The following is a 24,313-nucleotide window of genomic DNA, read 5'->3' on the forward strand; positions in this document are numbered from 1 at the left end:
TGCCAGGGGGCGGGGACTCGGGAATCGGGGAGGGAAGGAGGGAGAGGGGCGGTTGAGTGAGGCTGCCCGACGCTCGAAACGGCTGTTTGAGGAGGGAGGCGGGGTTCGCGTGAGTGACACCTGAGTGCGGCCAGTCGTTGGGCCCCGGAGGTGGAGCCTGCGCCGGGTCCAGCCACCTGTATCACTTGCTCTGAGCTTTCGGGAGCGGAGGGAACATCCTGCGAGGAGTTTTTAAGTGAGAAGAAAGAGCGCCAGGTACCGGTTGTGGGTGGCGGGGCGGGCTTGTTGTTTCCCTTATGTGGTAAAAATTCTCAAAATATGGGTCCTGGGCTTTATCACACAAAAAACCCCGAAGCGAGCCAGTTTCTGAAAATAAAAAGGACGTGCAGACCCCAATCCTGAGAGGAAGTTTTTTGGGGTTCCTTTCTTTCCTCAGAAACTTAGCCCTGTTGAACTTAGTGGGCTTTACGTCGGCCTGAATCCGGCTCCCAAGGCAGGGCCCCGCAGCTGGAGGAGTAGCAGAGCACGTGTTTCCCTTGGGAAAGTTCCCAGGTTTCTTCCCAGGCATCTCCCTCAGAAACATGAGGAGGGTTGGGGGGCGGGACCGACGGACGGACGGGGAATGGGTCATGGTAGATCTTGGCCCCCAAACCCCCCTGGAGGGTCGGAGAAATACACCGCCACATTGCTCAGCGTGGAGCAGTGGGGCTGCTATGAGGAGGCTGCTTTCCTTCGTTCACGCATCTTATCTGTGTGTGGCCTGGTTTGTTGTGTTTGCTTCTTTCCAAAGCCTTTCTAGTCTTGCTTTCAAATCTGGATTTCCGCAGCAGCTCACAGAATGATAAAACTCATACAAATAGTGCAGGCAAGAAAGGCTTCAGTTAATGAGGATTTCCACTTAAGATTTTGTTGACTTCTAAATGGGGCCTGCAACAAAATGTTGCAGTGTGAAGCACTCTCTTCAGATTGATAGCCAGCCCCATCATTAGGCTGAGTGAGGCAAAAGAAGCTGGGAGGTGGGGAAACAGTGGTAGCCCCCCTCCCCTGCTTCTGCAGATCCTCCTGAGCCACCTGGCCATTCCATTCTGTTGGAGATCAGAGCTATGTGTGCCACAATTTGTTGTGTTTCCCTCAATTGAACTTTTGCTATCTTCAGGTGTACTGGAGGGTAAGCAGTAAAGATACGTCAGAAATTTTCTGTATGACATTTCATTGTTTAATAAACTTAAAGTTCTGGGTAAAAGAAAAAATGCCTACCAGACTCTTAAGACCTTATTAGCTCCATATAAGAAAGGATGAAATTAACGAAGAACCAAAACCAAAAAAAGAATATAGGAACAAATGCTGTGGTTGTCTTCTGTTTTGCAGATGACAGTATTTTGTGTTTCTCTACCAGTAGCTTAGTTTAATTGAATATTGGTGTGTAAGACTTTTATCATAAACCAAACATAGGGGGAAAAGTAATGCTGATTTGTTTTCTCCTGCATCTTAAATCTAAAATCAAATTCATCTGGTTTGTTTTTCAGAGTTGTAAAAGAAAGCCACACAAGAACTTGGTTGTCATGATGGGGTAAGTGTAGTCAACCTCAAATGGCCAAGTCTAATACATGGAAGATTAACAAGGTCTGGCAGCCAAACTGAAGGGCTGCCAACTGTTTTAGGACAGAGACTGGAAGGTGAAGCTTTTCTAAGCATGGTGACAGGGCCAGCCTAGTACATTTTGGTGCCTGAGGTGAACCACAAAATGGTGCTCCCCTCCCAGTGAGGGAAGAGGGGTCGATATACATTAGGAACAAGGGGGCGGGGAATAAAGATCTACATCAGGATCTGCTGCATCTGTGGATCCTGCCTCCTCCTAAGGCAGTTACCTAGCTTGTGTCATGCATGGTGGGCTGGCACTCCATACAGATAAGAATGTAGCCAGTGTTTGCAGATCACACTGCTGTTAAAAAGCTCATGACAGGCCAGGCAGAAGTCTGGCAAGCCAAAAATCCCTAAAGCGTTTTACCAAATAATTTATTGAAATGAATCAGGTTCAATAATACCATTGTTTAGTTGTGTCCAACTCTTCATGACCCCATGGACCAGAATACGCCATTAGGAATTTGCATAACTTAAGAAAAAACTTGCCAGGCCTAGGAAACCTGTAGTAGTGTAATTATGTTTGCATGGGCATAGGTCAATGTAAGCTTTAGCACTTGATTTTTAAAAAATGTATTGATTAAACATGTATCTCCCAATATTCAGTACTTGTTCTGATCATATATTCAGCAGTGTACATAAAGTCAACATGCAGTAGGAAAGCAGAATCACACCTCTGCATCCTCCCTTGGGATAGGTACAGTCTAAAAGTTATATACATGTATTTGTCCCTATGTACATGTCCTATTTATGTGCATTTTTAGCAAGTCTCTCCTGTATTGAGCTTTAAAGTTTGTGCATTTCTGGTAGGCGCATATTGAACTGCATATGTTATGCTGACATGTGAAGTGGAGACAGGAAGGAAGTGTGTGGATATGATTCCAATGTCCCTCCATGTGTTGATAATTTTTATATACTTTGAACAGTGAGTGACTAGAGCCTCTGTGTGATCTGAACAAACTAGTTATTTTGTCCTCTTGTTGGCAGAAGGTCAGATATAACCAATGTAGTAAAAGGTTTGATAGATAATATTAAAAGAGCTTTGCATATTAAAACAATCTGGAATCTTTGCTGGAGGGAGCATGTGTACCTGCCATGTGGTGCCTGATTTCAGTCATCCTATTGGCATACCTTATGGTAACCTGGCCCTCCAGCTGTTTTGGGACTACAATTCCCATCATCCCTGATCACTGGTCCTGTTAGTTAGGGATGATGGAAGTTGGAGTCCCAAAACACTGGAGGGCCAAGTTTGGCCATCACTACCTTAAAGGTTGCAATAGCTGCTCCTGAAAATTGTTTTGTTGATGTTTCTGAATTGAGTTTGTTTTGTTTTGTTTTGTTTTGTTTGTAAAGCTTTTTATTCCTTTTTATAATGTATATAAAACAGATAAAACAATTATAACAGATGAAAATCAAAAGATGAAAAACAAAACTATAAAACATACATGTAGAATGTGCAGTTACATATGAGTTAAAATAACAACGTCCAAGTAAAAACTACCAACTTTAGCAGATCATGAAGTACTGGTATATTTCCAGATTTGTCAGGCTTGTGACGAAGTTTGTCTTGAAAATGGTAGTTCCACTGTATATGTCATAAAGGAATCACAAATCACATAAAAATTGTCTGGAGGTTCTAGTCCTTGCTGAAATCTCAAATTATGGATGATTTTCTCCATTATATCTATATTCCAAAGTGAGTGGTACCAAGAGTCCAGTGTAATATTTTAGGCTATTTCTCATTAAGCTGCAGTTACTATTCCTGCTGCCAAGATTTCTGTGCTACTGATAGTCATTTACTTAGTGGGTTTAAAAAAAAGTGGTATTCAGAAGTGAATGACATTTTCTGCAGAGCAGTATAGTAGGAACTTGTTTTTCCTGTAGGGAACAGTGAATGTGATCTGTCAGAGTGTCAGTTACTAAATAATATGTTTAGCGCTTGATAAACTTTCCCTCTGATGGGTACTTAAATTAACACTTTTCATACTAGCTAATCAATGACAGAAATTTCACACAAATGTGTTAATCTGTTACAGACATTTCAGAGATAAATATGGTCTGAACCCAGGGGAAAAGACTCTTCCTTAGGAAACTAATTAAGGGCCTTTCCACATTCACCATTGATAGAGGTATAATTTATGGGGGGGGGGGGTTAGATTTTTTTTGCTATACTGTCACATTATATTGTCTTTATTCAGCTAGTATTCCACTGTGCTAATACAATGTTTTTTCTTTGAAAGATCTGGAATGGATTCTTAATATTTTCATTTGTGTGGCATGTGTACAAACGTCATCCATGTTTCTGTGTGGAAGGGGAGGTGGCTATTGAGCGTGATTTGGGAGACATCTGTTTTATGCCACTTTCTCTGACCAGTATGAGAAAGATATGACAGGTAGAGATGATGATACTGAGTCAAAGTACAGGCATACCCACCCTTTACACATGTTCTATTCACATGCTACCCCATATATGTGTGACACTGGGAAATAAATAAATAGAACCATACCAGGAAATGGCGGGAGAGAGCTAGAGAGTCATTGTGATTCCTGAGGAGACCCTTCCTGGAGCCCAAAGAGGGCGTCAGTGAGGGAAGAAGCAGCCCCAAAAACACCTGGAGCAGAGCAGAGATTTGTTTTGGCTGCTCAGTCTCCCTGGCAGCTGACATGCAAAATAGTGCAGCAGCAGCTGCTTTGCCACACAGCCTCCAGCTTGCCCCAGGACTTCAGCTCTTTTTGAAGAGAGAGTTGTGTGGAAAGCGAGGGGGAGAGAGAGCTGGAGAACAGGAAAAAATGGGTGTTCAGAGGCTTTCTAGAGGGTGTTCCCCCTTCATATGATTTCATTTATGTGTGCTGGGGCCCAGAACGTAACCCCTGCGTGGGGGGGGGGGGGGCTCCTGTCCCTGGCAGCAGTTATTGGCTGTGAACAATATTTCATCACAATAACCAGGTTTGTCATTGTTCAGCTAGACACGTAGTTCCTCTTTTAATCTCCTGTATTTCCACAATATTAGAATTCTGGAATACTAGCCCCCCGCCTTTTTTTTTTTGTAACATGCGATGGAAATGGGACAGATTTTCCATGAGGTTATTCTGGCCTCTCCGTACTGCAGGCCATCTTGGTAAGATTATCAGTGCACCTCACATCACCAAAAAGCATCAATTGCTAAAGAAGGCACCTCTTAGATGTTTTTGATCTCTTGTAATTGAATACAGGTTCACTGCTTCCATTTCATTTTCTAAATATTCTAAATCCTATTCAGTTGAGCTCTTTATTTAAATGAACTATAAGGCTTACAAAACCAAAGCACTCTGTTTGTCTGTAATAGTTATTTTATATAGTTGCATTCACGTGCTCAAGAATGTAAATAAAAACACCTTGAAGGTCCCAGGCCACAGAGAGGTTAGGCTGGCCTCAACTAGAGCCAGGGCTTTTTTGGCTGTGGCTCCAACCTGGTGGAACGCTCTGTCACAAGAGACAAGGGCCCTGCAGGACTTGACATCTTTCCTCAGGGCCTGCAAGACAGAGCTGTTCCACCAGGCCTTTGGTCAGGGCGCAGCCTGACTCCCTCCTTTGGCAATCTTTACAGAACTTTAGTTTATGGTTGCCATCAGTTTTGATTTTAATTAATTTTTATAATGTTTTTAGAATGTTGTACTATTTTAGTGTTGTTAGCCGCCCTGAGCCCGGCTTAGGCTGGGGAGGGCGGGATATAAATTATTATTATTATTATTATTATTAATACTAATGGGTATTGATAATAAGAGTGTGTGCCTCAAGGCCTAGAAGAACCAGGTTCCTTGAGAATAAGGAACTTTGCTCTCAGAAGCAAGGAACCTTGAAAGTTGGGCTAACAAGTTGAAGCTAGGTCTGGATGACTATAAACTACCGTATTTTTCGCGCTATAGGACGCACCGGACCATAGGACGCACCTTGTTTTAGAGCGGGAGAACAAGAAAAAAAATTCTCCCCCTCTCTTCCCAGCGCCCCTTCAGCAAAGCGGCAGGAGGCACTGCGCAGAAAGGGGGAGATTTCCCCCCCCCCCGTTCTCCCCCTCTAAAATAAGGTGCCGTTCAAGGTGCGTTCAGTCACCTTCAGGCAGCTACCTTGGAAGCCTGGAGAGCGAGAGGGGTCGGTGCGCACTGACCCCTCTCGCTCTCCAGGCTTCAGGTTCTGCTGCTTTCTCCCACCGCCAGCCCCAAAGAGCAGGTCGTGGAGCAGCGGAAAGGCGCAAAGCCTTCCCGCTGCTCTGCGAGCTTCTTGAGGCTGCCGGGGAAGCCTGGGGCTATGGCTTCCTTAGCCTTGTGCACCCTCTCCCGGCTGGAGAGGTGGCGTGCGGCTAAAGTGACTGGCCGCGTCATTCCCTTCTCCCTCCTGAGGAAAAGCCCGCAAGAGCAGCACGGAGCTTGTGTGCAGCTTTGGGGGGCTTTTCCTGCCTACCTCCCCTCTGCATTTGCTCCATAGGACGCACACACATTTCCCCTTCATTTTTGGAGGGGGAAAAGTGCTTCCTATAGAGCGAAAAATACGGTACATCATGCTCCATTTGAAGACTGTTAGTTGTGGAACAATATTGATTCTCAGCTGTGTGCAACCCAGTTTCTGGTTGCTTCCCTGGCTGTCACCTACTAATACCTTGCTCTTGGACTACAGTACTCTGCTGTGTTTGACCTTGGCTTTGTTTCATGATTCTGCTATTGGACCATGTCCACTTTTGGGCTACCTCACTGTGGACTGCTCAACCTTGACTCATTCTTAAGACCTTGTGTATTTGAATTGCCTTGTTACCCAGCTGCTACCTTGGACCTCCAGAGTTTGGCCAGGCCTTGTCCCGGGAATGTAACATCCCTGGGCTTTTTTGGCTCAGGGGCCAAGCCATGACCAGACCATTACATGTGGATGGGTACATAATCTTAACTGAATTGAAACTTGGAGGAGTGTCACACAAAGGCTGAATTGCAGTAGGTGCATTCATTGAGCTGGTTACTTGAACAAGGTCTAAAATAATTTCATTTTTCCCATTCACCTTGTAATATGGTATTTCCTTGATTCACTCTCCACCATGGGAATCTTCTTAGCAATTGCAGGAGGACCTGTGTGTGTGTGTGTGTGTGTGTTTGTGCATGTGCATGCATGCATGCATTGCCAATGACTTATTTGTTTAACTGTACACATTTAAGTATCTTTACATTTTGTGTGGCTATGCAACTCTTGCTTCAGACTCATACTTCAGAGATGTTTAAAAATACAGCCCCTGCTCTTTCTTAATGAAACCTTTTCATGACTCTAGAGGCAACACAAGGCAACACAAGAGGGTGCTATATTTCTATTAACGCAAGAGGAGAAAGCAGAAGCAGTTATTAACACCCTGCATTACTCCTCTCCTCCAAGTCACTCTCTTGTTCCTATTTTTTTTAGTTAAGTAGGTGATACACTAGGTAACTTGGAGTATGGAGTACATTAAGGTAGAAGATGACACAAGCAAAGCAACCATTTAACAGTTGTTTATGGCACAAGCATCTGGGTGATATTTGATTAAGTCATATATGGAATGGACTTAAAGGTCAGTCATGACTATCTTAAGTCCATTGATTTCAGTGGATGTACTTAGAGTATGATGTAGTTGGCTATAGCAGGCTGTACTTGGAAATGATTTAAGACTACAGCTAGAATTTAATTTAAATTTAAGCAATACATAGAGTAACTCCAAAAGGCCCTATCACAAAAAAATACGATATGGAAGAGTGAATTTGCGGGTTCTCAACCCAACTTGGATGAACAGCATTTTTAATTTCTGTCCTAAGTATACTTTATTGGAAGCAAATACTTGATTTACAGTTACAATCGAAATTATTCAACCCCCATTGCAAATCAGCTTTATTATCAAATTTTACAGACTTTCAGCTGCTTGCAATGAGCAAATCAAACAAATCAATTGAAATAGCTCAACACAATGGATACTTAAAGTGATTTCCCCAAAATCAGCTGAAAATACAACTTATATTGGCTTCTCCAGTCTCACTATTATTTGACCCCCTGAATAGAATCCTTCACAGCAGCACAAATACAGCAGGTGTTGTCTCAAGCACACTTGATGCAACTAATCAAGGGCTTCATTAGTTGCACCAGGTGTGCTTGAGGTGGAACACAGCAAACCCCTAGCCAGCTCAGGTATTTCATGAGTGTCAAATTTGGCTGCATGCTAGAAATATGACTAAGTCAAGAGAATGGTCCAGGAAGGTAAGAGAAGAGATAATTGCCCTTCACAAACAAGGAGCAGGATACAAAAAGATAGTAAAGGCACTGAATGTTCCTAGAGACACCATTGGAAGCATAGTTCGCAAGTTCAAAGTTAAAGGAACAGTGGTTACGCTACCCCAGGCATAGGCAAACTCGGTCCTCCAGATGTTTTGGGATTACAGTTCTCATCATCCCTGACCACTGGTCCTGTTAACTAGGGATCATGGTAGTTACAGTCCCAAAACATTTGAAGGGTCGAGCTTGCCTATGCCTGCACTACCTGGACGGGGCAGAAAAAGGAAGCTACAGTAAGTGCAGCCAACTTACTTCCAGATAAATGTATTCAGGGCTGAGATGTTTGACAAACTTCACAAGATAGATAATAGCCAAAAGATGCAATCCTGACCTGTCCCCGCAATGGGGTGAGCTCCTGTTGCTCGGTCCCTGCTCCTGCCAACCTACCAGTTCGAAAGCACGCAGTGCAAGTAAATAAATAGGTACCTCTCCGGCGGGAAGGTAAACGACGTTTCCATGCGCTGCTTTGGTTCTCCAGAAGCAGCTTAGTCATGCTGGCCACATGACCCGGAAGCTGTATGCCAGCTCCCTCGGCCAGTAAAGTGAGTTGAGCATCGCAACCCCAGAGTTGTCCGCAACTGGACCGAAAGGTCAGGGGTCCCTTTACCTTTTTACTTTTGAGTAGACATGGCTAGGATTGCAGCCTAATCTACAACATTGGGTACCCATAACTAGGGGCAACACAAACTTAGAGAATGGGAATTTGGGATAAAAGAGAAGAAGACACTTGAGCTGAATGAATTACTGTTGCTAGGCATCTTTCTTGTGTAGAGGTTCTTTTGCTCAGACAGACAAATACTGAAGTATAGCAACCCACAAATATTCTAGTAAGCCATCCAGCCTGTATATACATAGTGTTGCAGGGTGACAGCAGGGGGCCTAGCAAGGTTTTCACTTGGAATAAATTATTACTTCTTATAGACTAGCAGACAACTAGAAGCGTACGTTAACCAATGCCACACATTTGAAATTTAAGCAGATGGATTTTTCCTTTCTTTGAAGCTTAAGTGGCTAATTTTGTCTGACAATTCTCAGCTTAGTGTTTTTTATTATTTTCATAGTTTAACTATAAAGAAAATTTGTGGTCATACACATTTTCATTGTTGGGTAGTAATCACCATCAGTGTTTTCCATCATCACATCTGCATCCCACCCCCTTATCTGTTTCTAGAGAACTAATCTCATGAACAAGCAATTGCCTTTTTGCATTTCACAACAGGACAGCTAATAACATTATACAAATTATGTAACTGAGGGCATCCCCACAGCCACAAGAAGTATATGTGTACACAAAGAACAAAACCAGGAACATGAATCAAGCTGAAATGGATTTTTTATTATTATTAAAACAAGAAAAATAGCAAGCAGTTTGTTATGTGGGTCAATTGGTTCTAAATTTCTTCCTTCCAGTAGAGTTAACTGGCATTTTGGGTTATGGCAGTGGCAGCAGGAGCTTCTTGTCAGCAGCAGTTGTCATGTACTTGCAGACTTCAGTAGCAACACCCATCAGTTAGCACTTGCCTGGTTCAAGCATGTGTGCCTAGAACTGCACTACACAGAATGTCTGCAAACCAGTGTCTTGGAATGCTAATTAGGGTGAATTCTTCTGCCCCACAATTTCTCACCCAAATTGTTTTTTACCTCTGGTAGTTGGATTTATTTCTGATCTTGAGGCCAAGCAGGAGTAATGTGGCTGGAAGGAATGGGTTGTGAGGGGAAATCAGTGAGAGGCAGAAAGGATTGACACCCCTTACTTGACTTGCAATCACTTCTCTATCTTGCCACTTTACTCTTACCATAACCTGTGCTCTAAGACATGGGTCATAAATGTTATGTTTGACTTTGGCACCCATATAATTGGTCATGAGCAGTGTAGTAGCATTACACCTATTGTCTCCAGTGTTGCCTGCTCATCCTTTAAAAAATACTAAATATCAAAACGCTTATGAAGCTGACATCATCCCACAATTGCATGCAGTACTCTGCCTTTATCCTCTTGAACCCCACCTCTCTTTGTTCCGAGGTCTTTGGAATTTAAGACTTCACCATGGCTAAATCATATCTTATTGTTTCCTTTAAAAGTATTTTCTTCTTTGTCTGAAATTAACACCACATTAAGGGACGTGGGTGGCGCTGTGGGTTAAAGCCTCAGCGCCCAGGGCTTGCCGATCGAAAGGTCGGCGGTTCGAATCCCCGCGGCGGGGTGCGCTCCCGCTGTTCGGTCCCAGCGCCTGCCAACCTAGCAGTTCGAAAGCACTCTCGGGTGCAAGTAGATAAATAGGGACCGCTTACTAGCGGGAAGGTAAACTGCGTTTCCGTGTGCAGCTCTGGCTCGCCAGAGCAGCGATGTCACGCTGGCCACGTGACCCGGAAGTGTCTTCGGACAGCGCTGGCCCTCGGCCTCTTTGAGTGAGATGGGCGCACAACCCTAGAGTCTGTCAAGACTGGCCCGTACGGGCAGGGGTACCTTTACCTTTTTAAGGTGGAATGGGACGCAGGTGGCGCTGTGGGTAAAAGCCTCAGTGCCTAGGGCTTGCCGATCGAAAGGTCGGCGGTTCGAATCCCTGCGGTGGGGTGCGCTCCTGTTGCTCGGTCCCAGCGCCTGCCAACCTAGCAGTTCAAAAGCACCCCGGGTGCAAGTAGATAAATAGGGACCGCTTACTAGCGGGAAGGTAAACGGTGTTTCCGTGTGCAGCTCTGGCTCGCCAGAGCAGCGATGTCATGCTGGCCACGTGACCCGGAAGTGTCTGCGGACAGCGCTGGCCCCCGGCCTCTTGAGTGAGATGGGCGCACAACCCTAGAGTCTGTCAAGACTGGCCCGTACGGGCAGGGGTACCTTTACCTTTACCTTTTTAAGGTGGAATGATATATGAAAAATTGCATTACATACAAAATGTCCCTTGTACACTCACTTTTTGAAAGAAAAAATCAAGGGTAACATCTTTTGGTGGGATTTTATTGAATATATATAAAGGGAAAATTACATTGGCCTTTTCCACAAGTCTCTCAAGAAATTTGGGATAAGTAACGTCTAACTGGTTGAAAATATTTCATAATGTAATATAGAGCCTTTTATTTTTGGTACTCCTTGTGCCTCTGATAGTTTCAGTTATAGATTTATGTTTCTGTATATCTTGTAAGTCATGTGTGCCACACCTCTTGTTCTCCCATTTCTTATGATTATACCCTCCACTTACCTGTCTTTATCTTATCACAAGCATCCAGATAACCTGCTTTATTATTTTTTCTTGTGTTTGTAACATCTCATGCCAGCCTTGGTTTGGTTTAGTTTTTGTGTTTGTCTCAGGCAGTTCTATTTTGTTAGTATAGTAATATGGATAACATTTAATAAAACTAGAAAGATGTTGATGAGTAAAGCTGTTGTATTTGAGCTCTGCAGTATATTCTAATTCTAGAGTGTTTATGTTTTGAATAGTTTTAAAGTCAGTTGGCTCAGCAGTGTTAATTGCAACATGCAGGCATGTAGCATATCTTTATTATCTGTTTTACTTTCATGCGGCCTTAAAAGCCAAATAGAATCACAGAATTGTAGCGTTGAAAGGGACCACAAGGGCCATCTAGTCCAACCCTTGCAATGCAATAATATTTTTCCCAATGTAGGGTTTGATCCCATGACCCTGAGATTAAGAGTCTCATGATCTACCAACTGAGCTATGCCAGCTGCATATTTTAATTGGAGAACAGACGCTGGGAAAGTAGTTGTTTTGGCTCAGCATTTAGTTGATAAGGAATGCTTAGCTGCCTCATCTTGTCTGAAGTACGGTGATAGACAATGAGGATTCCCTGGGAACTTTTGTTGTTTTTAATTTATTGTTGCTTTTAACTTTTTAATTTTTTAAAATGATTTTACTCTGTAGTTTTATGTTTTTATATAAACTGCTGGAATATATTTTTGATACAGTGGTATATAAATATTTTTTATAAATAATAATTCAAAGAACAAAATGCTGATGGTCCAGAAAAGCTGAAAGGTGATCAGTAAGGAAATTCTTTCCAAATGTAACTAAGCCTCTGCTGCATGCTTGTCCTCCAGAACAATATGAATTTCTAAAATAGTATATTACTGCACATCACACAGCATATGAAAAAAGGAACTGTGCCAGTTTTGAGTATTAACATTGCCCTTTAATCTGCCCACACCCCCATACACAGGCATCATTGGGCCAGTATTCCTCAGAATTCTTGCGACTAACTGCTTTAATACTGCCTTGGTGCAAGAGGCCATTATATTCTTTAGTATCTAAGGAGTATCCTGCAGCTGAAGTACAAGAGGTTTCATATGGGGGAAGGTTGCCTATCTGAAGGTGTCTGTCTGCCTACTCATGAAAATCATGATTTTGATGTAGAGTGTTTTTAAATAAGCTACCTCCCAAATGAAGTTGACATGGTACAAGAAGTGAAAGGACTTCACCATGTAGCCTCAGAGGATGGAAGTGCCTTTTACTGACTGATTGGTTCAACAGCTGTGGTCATTCCTGGACTTTTTCAGTACTTGCCACAGTAGCTGCTTTTAGTACTGTGCAGTACATTGCAACATGGTTGCTGCAGGAGTGAGACTTTTGTTAGAATATAACACCTGTGCTCAGAGATCTGCACTGGCTGCCAATTTGCTCCTAGGCCAAGTTCAAGGTGTTAATATAAATATATAAAGCCCTTAACAACTTGGGACATGTTTATTTATGGGATCGCCTTACTTTACATGTGTTCACTCAACCACTTTCATCAGCGGAATTGGCACTACCTACAGGTGCCACAGGGGTTGCAGGTGGCACTGTGGGTTAAACCACAGAGCCTAGGACTTGCCGATCAGAAGGTCGACAGTTCAGATGGGTGAGGGGTGAGCTCCCGTTGTTCGGTCCTTGCTCCTGCCAACCTAGCAGTTCGAAAGCACATCAAAGTGCAAATAGATAAATAGGTAACGCTCCGGCGGGAAGGTAAACGCAGTTTCCGTGTGCTGCTCAGACCTACCCAGATGCTTAGAAAGTTGGGATAATTTTAATCTGTTTTAGCATTTTAACTTTTGAGTGTTTTAAAGTATGGTTGTGAATCTTTCTTGATTTTACTGTTTTATCTTTTGTAAACTGCTTTGAGGGTCTTTTTTTTACAATCAAGCAGTGTATAAATTTTATCAAGTAAATATAGTCAATTCATGCACATTACAACTTGCCATTAGTACATTGGATCACAAGCCAAGATAGAACCAGAGCAGTCCTTTACTGATGGCAGCAGCTTCGTTAGGACGCTTGAGAGTTAACAAGCTTAATCAGAAAGGCTTTCACACCATGTCAAGATCCTGTTGCAAGCAATGTGTGTGTACTTGCTGTTTTTCAAGTTGTTTGTAGGAAGATGAAGAATGTGCAGTCTTAGCTAGAACAAATATCCCAAGCCACAAAAATGGAAAAAAATTTTTTTTGTTCAAATAGGCAAAAAACAATGCACAGATATGACCACCAGCTTTTCTGCATGCTAGAAAACTGGTTCATCTTACTCAAGTGTTTCAGGCAGCTGGTTTGCTGAGCTCTAGATCAAAATATCAGTCTTTTAAGGCAGGGTTAATAGTTTGACTGGGAACAATTCCAGAAATGCAAAACCTCTAACCCAGCCATTTATCTATTTGAAACATGAGATTCTATGGGTGGAGTCTAGCTTTTTTTAAAAAGTCTGCTGTATAATTCAAGGCAACCATATAGCTTTCTGCATCAGACACTGCAACCCAATGTATATACTTGCAAATCCTATTTCACTAGAGCTAACAGAGCAGTGGGTTGAATGTTTACACGCGGAAGGATAAGGCACAGTAGAACATGGCTGCTTAAGGCAGAAGTTCTCAGACTTTCTACTCACAGGGCCCACTTGAGATGGCTAAAATTTATTAAGGCCCATTAGTCTCAAAATGGTGGTACAGAAGTAGAGCCTGTCACAAAATGGAGATAAAATTTGACATAATCAGGTAGCAATTGCTGACATTACTTTCTAATGATAATCTGTTCCATTTTTGGAAATTACTAAATTCTTCATCACAAAAATTTGCTTGTGTCAAGGAGTTCCATAGTTCAGCTTTCCTCAAGCTAAGTACAGAGGTTTGCTGTATATCTAGATATTTTTGCTCATGTCCTGTAATTTCTTCCATACCCCTTTCAAACTAAATTTGTACCTAATTCCCACCCCAAATTTATTTCATCCATCATCATTGGTCCTTTTGCGTTCACTTGTTCCTCCTATAAAAGCTTTTACACTATCTGGCTAGGTCACTTTCCAGTTCACACGAGGAAGCTGTTTTTCCATGTCCCTAGGGTCAGAAAAGAGACATCTGCCCATAGATATCAATGGAAATTAAATAATTGTATGTAGACGGAATTAAAGAATTTAATGTAGTGTGCCCACATCCACAGTCCCCCCCCCCCCCATGCTGACAGACTGTTGGGGAGTGGGAAAAATTAGGGCTGTGGAATGGGATGTATGGGACCTTCAATAGAAGCACTGCAACATTTTGTTGCAAGAGCTCACTTGTGTATATAGTAGTAGCTGTATGTTGTCCATGGGACGTGGGTGGCGCTGTGGCTAAAAGCCTCAGTGCCTAGGGCTTGCCGATCGAAAGGTCGGCGGTTCGAATCCCCGCGGCGGGGTGCGCTCCCGTTGTTCGGTCCCAGCGCCTGCCAACCTAGCAGTTCGAAAGCACTCTCGGGTGCAAGTAGATAAATAGGGACCGCTTACTGGCGGGAAGGTAAACGGCGTTTCCGTGTGTGGCTCTGGCTCGCCAGAGCAGCGATGTCACGCTGGCCACGTGACCCGGAAGTGTCTGCGGACAGCGCTGGCCCCCGGCCTCTTGAGTGAGATGGGCGCACAACCCTAGAGTCTGTCAAGACTGGCCCATATGGGCAGGGGTACCTTTACCTTTACCTTTATGTTGTCCATGGTTTGAGCAGATTTGGCTACAAAAGTAAGGGAAAGCTTGAATCAGTATTGGCAGACTCAAGGTTAGTTTGTTATTTTTAAGTGTCCTAAGGGACAGCTGTTAGAGGAGGGTGAGAAAAATGGTGGGCAGGGTGTGGAATGGTGTTATTAATTTTAAAATATTTTTCTATTGCCTTCCATTTAAAAACCACAAGGTGATGTACAGCACAAGGTTAAAACTGGAATATTAGCATCTATACAATAATCTAAAAAAGGGAAAACAGGAAAAACAGTAATTGAAAGCAAACAGATTAAAAAAAGATTGGTATTAACTGCCAGCAAAGGCTTGGAAGAATAAATGAGATTTCAGCAGGTGCATAAATATAATCAGTGTGAGTGCCTGCCATAATTCAGAGGAGAGATGATTCCATTAAGAGGCCACCATAGTAGAAAAGCCCCACCTCGTTACTACAAGATGGATCCCTGCTGATGACTGTGCAACCATACTGTCCATACTGCTTCACTACTTTTATTAGCTGTGTGGGATTACTACACCAATAGATAGATTCCCAAAAAGAACAGTAGCAAAAATTTCTATACATACAGGTATAGAATAGATGCTTGGTTGGGAAGCCCCAGTTTTTTTAGAAAGGGAGGTCGGAGGTTCTCCAACTTCTTAACACAAGGGCCTGCTTGAGACTGCTGAAAATTACTGGAAGTCACAAAATGGTGAAGGGGCAGAGCCAATCACAAAATGGTGGTACATGGAGGCAGAGTTTGGCATAATTAGCTGCCAATTACTGACATATTCTACTAATATATAATTCCTAACTGGGAATTGCTAAACAATTGTCAAAATGTTTTGCTTGTGGCAAGGAGTTCCATAGCTTAGCTTTCCTCAACCTAAGTACAAAATTTGCTCTGGAGGTATTGTGAGTTAGCACCTACATTTTAGGCAAAATATTCTAATCCAGAGGTTCCAAGTGCAGAAGCCTTTTAAAAATATTTTTTCTCTTTCCGGCACCACATAGCTCTGAATGGCCCCCCCTCCAATATTCTGTAATCCCCCCCCCCCCATTCTTCTTTCTCAGTCAACTTGTGCCTTATTCCTACTGCCCTGCCCCCCACCCAGCCCCTGCTGTCCCCCACCCAACCCCTGCTTGTTTCTTTTATCCTTTCTCACTGGGCCTTTTTATATTCACTTATAACAGATTCCCTCTCTTTTCCCATTCATTTATTTTCCCTGTTTGTTATTATTAATAATATAATATATTATTTCATTTTTTAATTTGCTTCAACACCACCTCTTGCCCTTTCCTCTCAGAGGAGGGAGACCTTACTTCCCTTCCCCTCTTTACCAGGCAACCTTTACTCAGCATGCAAGAAGATGCTGTTGCTGGCATTGCTCCTACTAGAAGGCTATAGCATGACTGGAAGGCATGGCAGACAAATAAGGAGGCACTGCCTTGGCACAGAAGCCCATCTGAAAGTCTTGGCCCAAGGCCCACTCTTTGAAAAACACTGGTCTAAATTGCTTGAGAAACACTGAAGGAGAGATAACAGGATGCATCCTGATCGCTGTCATATCACCTAACAGTACCCTTGCAGCTATAGGCTAGAAAGGCTATTATTACCCCTCAAGGTGATTTGCATAGCTGAAGGCCAGTTGTCATTGTTATTCCATTTACCCATTATTACCCCCCAGTTCACTAGCCTGGATGGTTTGCCAACATCCTCCATATACCCTTTGCTTGCTTGTTAATTCATATGTTTAGAAAACTTTAATCAGAAGGTAAGCTTTCAATACTAGGTAAGACTGTTTTGTATCTCATGTTTTATTTCTAATTTCTGTTATGCAAAATACTTGTTTCATATAGTACCTGAGCACCTTCTCTTTAGGGAATTTTTTTTTTATTACTTGCATGATGCTAAAAAATTAATTCTGAAGTACTTTACTAATGTAGACCCTTGAACTGTGCATAGGCCAATAATACTACCAGTGAAGGCATATATCTTTTTCCAGTTACTTTTGAAATACAGTCTTCTGTCTGTCAACCTTGTGGACATATTCTTCTCTCCCCCATTTCAGAAACATGTATGCTGCTCCAGTCTCCTATCTGATACAGTGAACCATCTGCAACAGCTCTCTGACTCCTTTGTAGTATGCATAGTTGGGCAGCCTACTTCTGTATGCATCTATTTTTCCTTTTCATATAGCTCATGTTGCCTGTTTTCTTTTACACAGCTTTTTCCTTTCTGCCTGAACATGTCTCAGCAATTACTGTTTTCATGTCTTGTGAACAGAAAAGCATCTTCTTTTGTCTGTGTCAGGCACTGGCTGCTCTTTAGGGAGAGCTCTTATTTGTAGTGTTGTGGGCCATAAGTACCATGTGTGGCATTTTCTGGGAGCAGCTCTCCCTCCCTTCTGCCTTATGGGTAATAATGCACTCTCTCTGAGGCAATCTGTAAAGAGAAGAATTGAGGGAAAGTGCCATGTTTCTAGAGTTTTCTACTGGCTTGTGGTTGATTGAAAAAACAACAGCTCTTCTCCCACATCCTTCTATTTCTTTCTAGGCTTTGTTTTCATGGTTTTCAACCCCCACTTCATCTTTTACCACTTGGGTTCTTCAGACCGCTACTGATTAACATCTCTGACTTTAGCCCTCTATTTCCGCCTTCCTGCCCGTCCTTCCCATTTCATTGTTGTTTTTCTACAGCCTACACTCTCAAATAGCCACACCCCAGGAAAAGCAATTGGCTAATCCTGCAGTAGGCCATGCATTTTAATGGCCTTTTATTACAGGATAAGACACTTCATTCACTGATTGCAGCAGGGGTTTTTTCAGTTGCCTTAGCTTGAAGCATGAAAGCTTCCTTGCGTTCAACAACATATATTGTTCCAATAAAATGTACTTTTGCCTCTCATTCTTTTTGGGACTTGGCATGCAAGATCATTCCAAATGGTGGAAGATCAAGCTCCAATATTTCTTCCACTTTCCTAATTTAAAATACTTAAAGGATATGTTTACCATAGTGAGATAAATCTGCTGTTTGCCTCTGAGTTCAAAACAACATGAACTACCTGAGAGGGCTCCCCAATTAGTCTTTGTTTTTACTGGCACTTAAAAGCCCTTTGCTTTAGCTCAGTAAAGCATTTTGTTGTTTTAGAAGAGCAGAACTTGAGGCCTCATCTAGCTATTGCTGCTATTAAATTACTAGCTGATATGTGACCAAATCCTCCCTCCAGGGACTGAATGTGTCACTTTGGCTATGTGCCCAGCCACCATCAGCGCCATTGCACTCCCAGAGCCAGGACGTCTTTCCCACAGAGAATCAAACTGTATACCAGTTGTATTTGTTTGGGAATGTTGTTCTTGATATGAATAACACTGAAGCAGAGCTGCCAGTGAAATAAAGCCACATGGGCAGCCTCCATAGTGGACTCTCTCTCTCTCTCTCTCTCTTTCTTGGCTTCCGAATCATTAAAACTTTAAAGCAGCAAGAGTGAATAAGAGCTACATGTGCAGTTTGCAAAATGCTCCTCTGTATTAGACAGGCCAAGGCAAAGGAAGCTTTGTCTACAGCACTGACACTGCTGCTAGCAGCCATTTTGGTGTTAATATGGGTGTGCAGTCCGCTGGGGGCAATTGTGCTTGGAACATGTGTCCAGTCAAGTACAAATTAAATATCTGTTTAAAGTTCATAAAATGAATTCATGGTGCAAAAAATAGCCACATTCCTATAATAATTTCCCCCCCTCAGGATGTAATAATTCAAGTAAATATTAGTTGCTCATTTCTCATTGTTAGAAAAGCACCCTTGCAGTTTTACAAGTGGTGATTACATATAAATGCTAAGCCAAAGCTATGTTTTAGTAAGCCACACTGTGCATGTAGCTTGGGCACTTTCTGTTTCACCCCTTCCTTTGTGCAAGTGGGTAAACAAACCACCAAGGGCTTAGTGTGAGGTCTGAACCCAAATGTACTTTGTTTCACCAGAACAAACCCTGATCTCCAGCTAGCCTTAAACCATGATTTGCTGTTAGCAATTGTGTGTGTGTTTTTAGGGCAAAAGCTACCCTAGGTACAGGTTTATAAAAAGCTAAAGGTACCCCTGCCCATATGGGCCAGTCTTGACAGACTCTAGGGTTGTGCGTCCATCTCACTCAAAGAGGCCGGGGGCCAGCGCTATCCGGAGACACTTCCAGGTCACGTGGCCAGCGTGACATCGCTGCTCTGGCGTGCCAGAGCCGCACACGGAAACGCTGTTTACCTTCCCGCTAGTAAGCGGTCCCTATTTATCTACTTGCACCCAGGAGTGCTTTCGAACTGCTAGGTTGGCCGAACAATGGGAGCGCAGCCCGCCACGGGGATTCGAACCGCCGACCTTTCGATCAGCAAGTCCTAGGCTCTGAGGCTTTTACCCACAGCGCCACCCGCGTCCCAGGTACAGGTTTATACATGATGCTCAACAAACCCCGTCAAACCCCCATCATGGTTTGTTGCATCAATAAAACTGCTAGCACATTTGCAAAACTAAACAGGGTCTGGTATGGTTTTAAATTGGATGGGGGATTGTGTGTGGAGATTCCTGCAACCTTAAGCATTCCTTCCAACTCTACAATTCTATGATTCATACAAAGGGGAGGAGCAAAGCACTCAGAATGCACAGCTCATGCACCAAGTGGCTTACAAAACTATTGTTTATGGCAGAGATGGAAAACCTGTTGCCTTCAGGCATTGTTGGACTACAACTCACACAATCATCCCTGACCACTGGCTTTGCTGGCTGAAGCTGATGGGACTTGTAATCCAATAGCAACTGGAAGGCCACAGGTTCCCCACATGCCTAGTATATGGCTTAGCATTCCATGTTAGCATCAGACTTCAAAGACATTAGCCTATTGATTTGTGCCCCCCCCCCCATTCTTGAAATGTCATATATTATTGACACAACTGCACACTAAAGCTGTAGCTAAGTATTTCCAAGAAATGTGTTATATTACATGAGCAGCATTGTCTTGTACTGCAGAACTAAAGGAATATTCTTTCCTTTCTCTACCTGCAATGATTTGTTTTTTTTTTTTTATAATATATTTATTGAAGTTTTCAAATAAAGCATATATTAGATAAGCACAATTTGTCATTGTCCATTTAACATCTCTCAATTGTTACATGGGACTCCCCCACACCTCCCGCATACACTTACATCATTATTAAATTAATTTCAAACAAATTATCATTTAACTCATCTTAATTAATAATCTTAGTTTGGTTTGACATATAATTCAGCCTTAAATCTAATTTAATGGTAGACAATTATCTGCACTGGCATCCAATTCAACACTCAGCCAAATTACAATATTTTTGTAAATAAATCTTAAATTCCCTCCAATCTTCTTCCATCCTTTCTTCTCCCTGGTCTCGAATTCTGCCGGTCATCTCGACTAATTGCATATAGTCCATCAGTTGCATCTGCCATTCTTCCACAGTGGGTAGCTCCTGAGTTTTCCAATTCTTGGCAATTAATATTCTTGCTGCTGTTGTTGCGTACATAAAGAATGTTCTGTCCTTTTTTAACACACTCTGGCCGACAATACCCAGGAGAAAGGCCTCTGGTTTCTTAGTAAAGGTGTATTTAAACACCTTTTTTAATTCATTATATATCTTCTCCCAAAAGGCCTTCACTCTAGGGCAGGTCCACCAGAGGTGAAAAAATGTTCCTTCATTTTCCTTACATTTCCAACATTTGCTATCAGACGAATGGTATATTTTAGCCAGTTTAACAGGGGTCATGTACCATCTATACATCATTTTCATCACATTTTCCTTCAACGCATTACATGCAGTGAAGTTCAGCCCAGAGGTCCACAACCTTTCCCAATCTTCAAACATAATATTATACCCAATATCCTGCGCCCATTTTATCATTGTTGATTTTACCATTTCGTCATGTGTGTTCCATTTCAGCAGCAAGTTATACATTCTTGAAAGTACCTTAGTCTTAGGTTCTAACAGTTCAGTTTCTAACTTTGACTTTTCCACTTGGAATCCTAGCTTTTTGTCATTTTTAAACACTTCTTTAATCTGAGCATATTGTAACCAGTCTCGCACTTTGTCTCTCATCTTTTCTAAACTCTGCAATTTCCAGTTGTCACCATCCTTTTCTATTATCTCCCAATATTTTGGCCAGTTGGCCTCCATATTGGCTCTTTTCCAAGCCTTAGCCTCCAGGGGTGACAGCCACCTCGGAGTTTTATTCTCCAGTAAGTCTTTATATTTTGTCCAGACATTAAAAACTGATTTTCTGACAATATGGTTCTTGAAGGCCTTATTTATCTTAGCTTTATCATACCATAGATATGCATGCCATCCAAACGCATTATTAAAACCTTCCAAATCCAAGACATCCGTATCTTCAAGAAGTAACCAATCTTTTAACCAGCAGAAAGCTGCAGCTTCATAATACAACCTTAAATCTGGCAGGGCAAAGCCCCCTCTTTCTTTCGCATCTGTTAATATTTTAAATTTGATTCTGGGCTTTTTGCCCTGCCAGACAAATTTAGAAATATCTTTCTGCCACTTCCGAAAACACTCTGTCTTGTCTACAATCTGCAGTGTCTGAAACAAAAATAACATTTTTGGCAATACATTCATCTTGATGGCAGCTATTCGGCCTAACAAAGAAAGATTTAGTCTTGACCAACTATCCAAGTCTCTCTTAATCTCTGACCAACATTTTTCATAATTATCTTTAAATAAACTCAGATTTTTTGCTGTTATGTTTACCCCTAGGTATTTAACTTTTTTAACCACATTTAGTTCTGTCTCTTTCTGAAGCTGTTCCAACTCAGTATCTGTCAAGTTTTTCCCCAAAACTTTAGTTTTTTGCTTGTTTAACTTAAATCCTGCCACTCGACCAAAGTTTTGAATCAGTTGTAGTACTCTTTTCAAACTAGACTCCGGCTCCTGTAATGTCAGAACTAGGTCATCTGCAAAAGCTTTAAGTTTATATTGTTTCGCTCCGACCTGAATCCCTTCCACCAACCGGTCCCCCCTAATCATATTCAGGAGCACTTCCAGAACCGAAATAAACAGTAATGGGGAAATCGGGCAGCCTTGTCGTGTACCTTTTTCAATTTTAAACTCTTCTGTAACCACATTGTTAACTATCAGTTTAGCCTTTTGTTCTGAATATATTGCCTCAATCCCATTCTCAAACCCCCGTCCCACTCCCATTTCTTTTAAATTCCCCTTCATAAATTTCCAAGATATGTTGTCGAAGGCTTTCTCCGCGTCTATAAAAATTAAAACTGCTTTAGTGTTTATGTTTGTTTGTAAAAGTTCCAATATGTCTATAATGTTCCTCGTGTTAGTAAACATATGTCTGCCCGGGAGAAAGCCTGCCTGGTCTTTATGGATTATCTCACTTAAAACTTTCTTAAATCTTCGTGCCAAAACATCTGCAAATATTTTGTAATCCACATTTAAAAGGGAGATGGGACGGTAGTTCTTGAGTTGTGTCTTTTCAGTTTCTGACTTTGGAATCAATGTGATAAATGCTTCTTTCCACGATTCAGGCGCCTTCTTCCCCTCCATTATTTCATTACTGACCTCCAACAAAGGTTGTATCAAATAATCCTTCAATGTCTTATAGTAGTTAGAGGTCAGTCCATCTGGCCCTGGTGATTTGCCCTGTTTCAGACTCTGGATGGCCTGTTCAATCTCTTGTCGTGTTATTTTGCCATTCAAAATTGTTCTATTTTCTTCTGACAGCTTTGCTAATCCATTTCTCTCCAAAAATTGTGTAATCTCTATTTCATCTTGTGGCCCTTGAGTGTATAACTTTTTAAAATACCTCTGGAAGCACTTTCTAATCTCTCCCGGGTTCTGAATGTTCCTTCCTTCAACCTCTAAGTTTGTTACTGTATTTAGTCTTTGTCTCCTTTTCAACTGCCAGGCTAGCAGTTTCCCACATTTATTTGCCGATTCAAAAGTTTTTTGTTTCATTGTTTTAATCTTCCATTCTATTTCCTGATTTATCAGTTTGGAATATTGTGCCTGATAAAGTTTAATTTCTCTCAGAATCGGTTGGGACTTCGGGTTAGATCTTAACTTCTTCTCCAACTCTTTGATACTTTCCAGAATTTTATCTTTCTTTTCATTTTGCAGTCTTTTCTTTAAAGAATTCTGTTGAATCAAGAACCCTCTCATCACAGCTTTACTTGCATCCCAGATAGTTCTTTTTTCCACCGTAGTGTTCAAATTAATCTCAAAATAGTCCTTTAAAGTTTTTTGGGCCTTCTTTACAATTCTTTGGTCTCTAAACAGGCCATCATTCATCTTCCATCTAAAGGAGCCGGTTGGGATCAATGTCATATCCATTCTCAAGGCGTTATGGTCGGAGCATGTTTTAGGGCAGATTTTCACCTTCCTCACCTTAGGTGCCAGACTTCTAGTTATCCATATTTGGTCGATTCGTGTCCAAGTCAGTTGAGCTTCAGAAAAGAATGTTCCTTCTCTTCCCAAGGGGTTTCTAACTCTCCAGATGTCAACCCAGTCCATATTGTCAGTCATTTCAAAAAAGGTCTTAGGTAGTCTTCCCTCTTTAGTAATGTTCTGGTTCTGTGACTTATCCATATTTGTTGATGCGACCCCGTTCATGTCCCCCATCATGATGACGTTGTTGTAATCCAGATAATCCAGCATAGTCTCGTGCAACTTCTTATAAAAATCCGATTTACCTTCATTTGGAGCATAAATTCCTAATATCAAAATTTTTTCTCCTTGATACTGTACTTCTATTGCGAGGATTCTTCCACTTTCATCTTTAAAAAGAAATTTTGGTGAAAGGCTCTCTTTTGCATAGATCACTACACCTCTCTTTTTAACTGTATCCGATGATATAAATTCTTGACCAAGCCTTTTATTTATTAACACCTTTCTATGGAGCCTAATCACATGTGTTTCTTGTAAGCATATAATGTCCAATTGTTCCTTTTTTAAAATATGAAAAATTTTAAACCTTTTTTCAGGACTGTTACAGCCATTTATGTTCCAGCTCAAAAGCTGCAGAGACATCCTGGATAGGTCTGGTTATTCTTTCTGGGGTGGTACCTTGTTCTCCGGTCCTTGAGGATCCGAGGGGGCGGGCTCCCCTGGAAGTTCTGGCGCTGGCAATCCAAGTCCTTTGTGGAGGTCTTCTCCGTGTGCTCCCAAAAACTTGTCTCTATCTTCCACTGTTTTGATTTTGATCTTTCTCCCTCTGTAGGTAAAGGATAATCCTTGTGGAAACTCCCACCTGAAGATAATTGCGTTGCTTCTCAACAGTCTTGCCAATTCCGTGTAGTTAGATCTAAGGTCCAGCAACTGCTTAGGAATGTCCTTGTAGATTTCAATTCTCTTGCCCAAAATGTCTAGTGACTTTTCGTAGTGCAGGCCCAAA

The 24,313-nt window shown here is 42.0% G+C and overlaps 1 protein-coding gene across 11 annotated transcripts in view; it reads left to right on the forward strand.

The window, feature by feature from the left end:
- The first annotated feature begins 151 nt into the window (after window positions 1-151).
- Window positions 152-24,313, forward strand: part of ZMYND8 (zinc finger MYND-type containing 8) — an 86,009-nt gene continuing 61,847 nt past the window's right edge. For 4 of the 11 annotated variants that reach the window (XR_014512713.1, XR_014512714.1, XM_083446773.1 and 1 more), the window contains exons 1-2: window positions 152-255; window positions 1,527-1,570. Coding sequence is in view for 6 of the 11 variants with exons in the window: in XM_083446773.1 (XP_083302899.1) it covers window positions 1,563-1,570 (8 nt within the window). In the remaining 5 variants the exon portion in view is untranslated. Of the gene's footprint in view, window positions 256-1,526; window positions 1,571-16,576; window positions 16,662-16,963; window positions 17,058-24,313 lie in introns of those variants that run through there. The other 7 variants (XM_083446767.1, XM_083446760.1, XM_083446770.1 and 4 more) reach the window with 6 other exon arrangements.

The sequence above is a fragment of the Podarcis tiliguerta genome (genome assembly GCF_965153285.1).
Source record: "Podarcis tiliguerta genome assembly, chromosome: 6".
Taxonomy (NCBI): domain Eukaryota; kingdom Metazoa; phylum Chordata; class Lepidosauria; order Squamata; family Lacertidae; genus Podarcis; species Podarcis tiliguerta.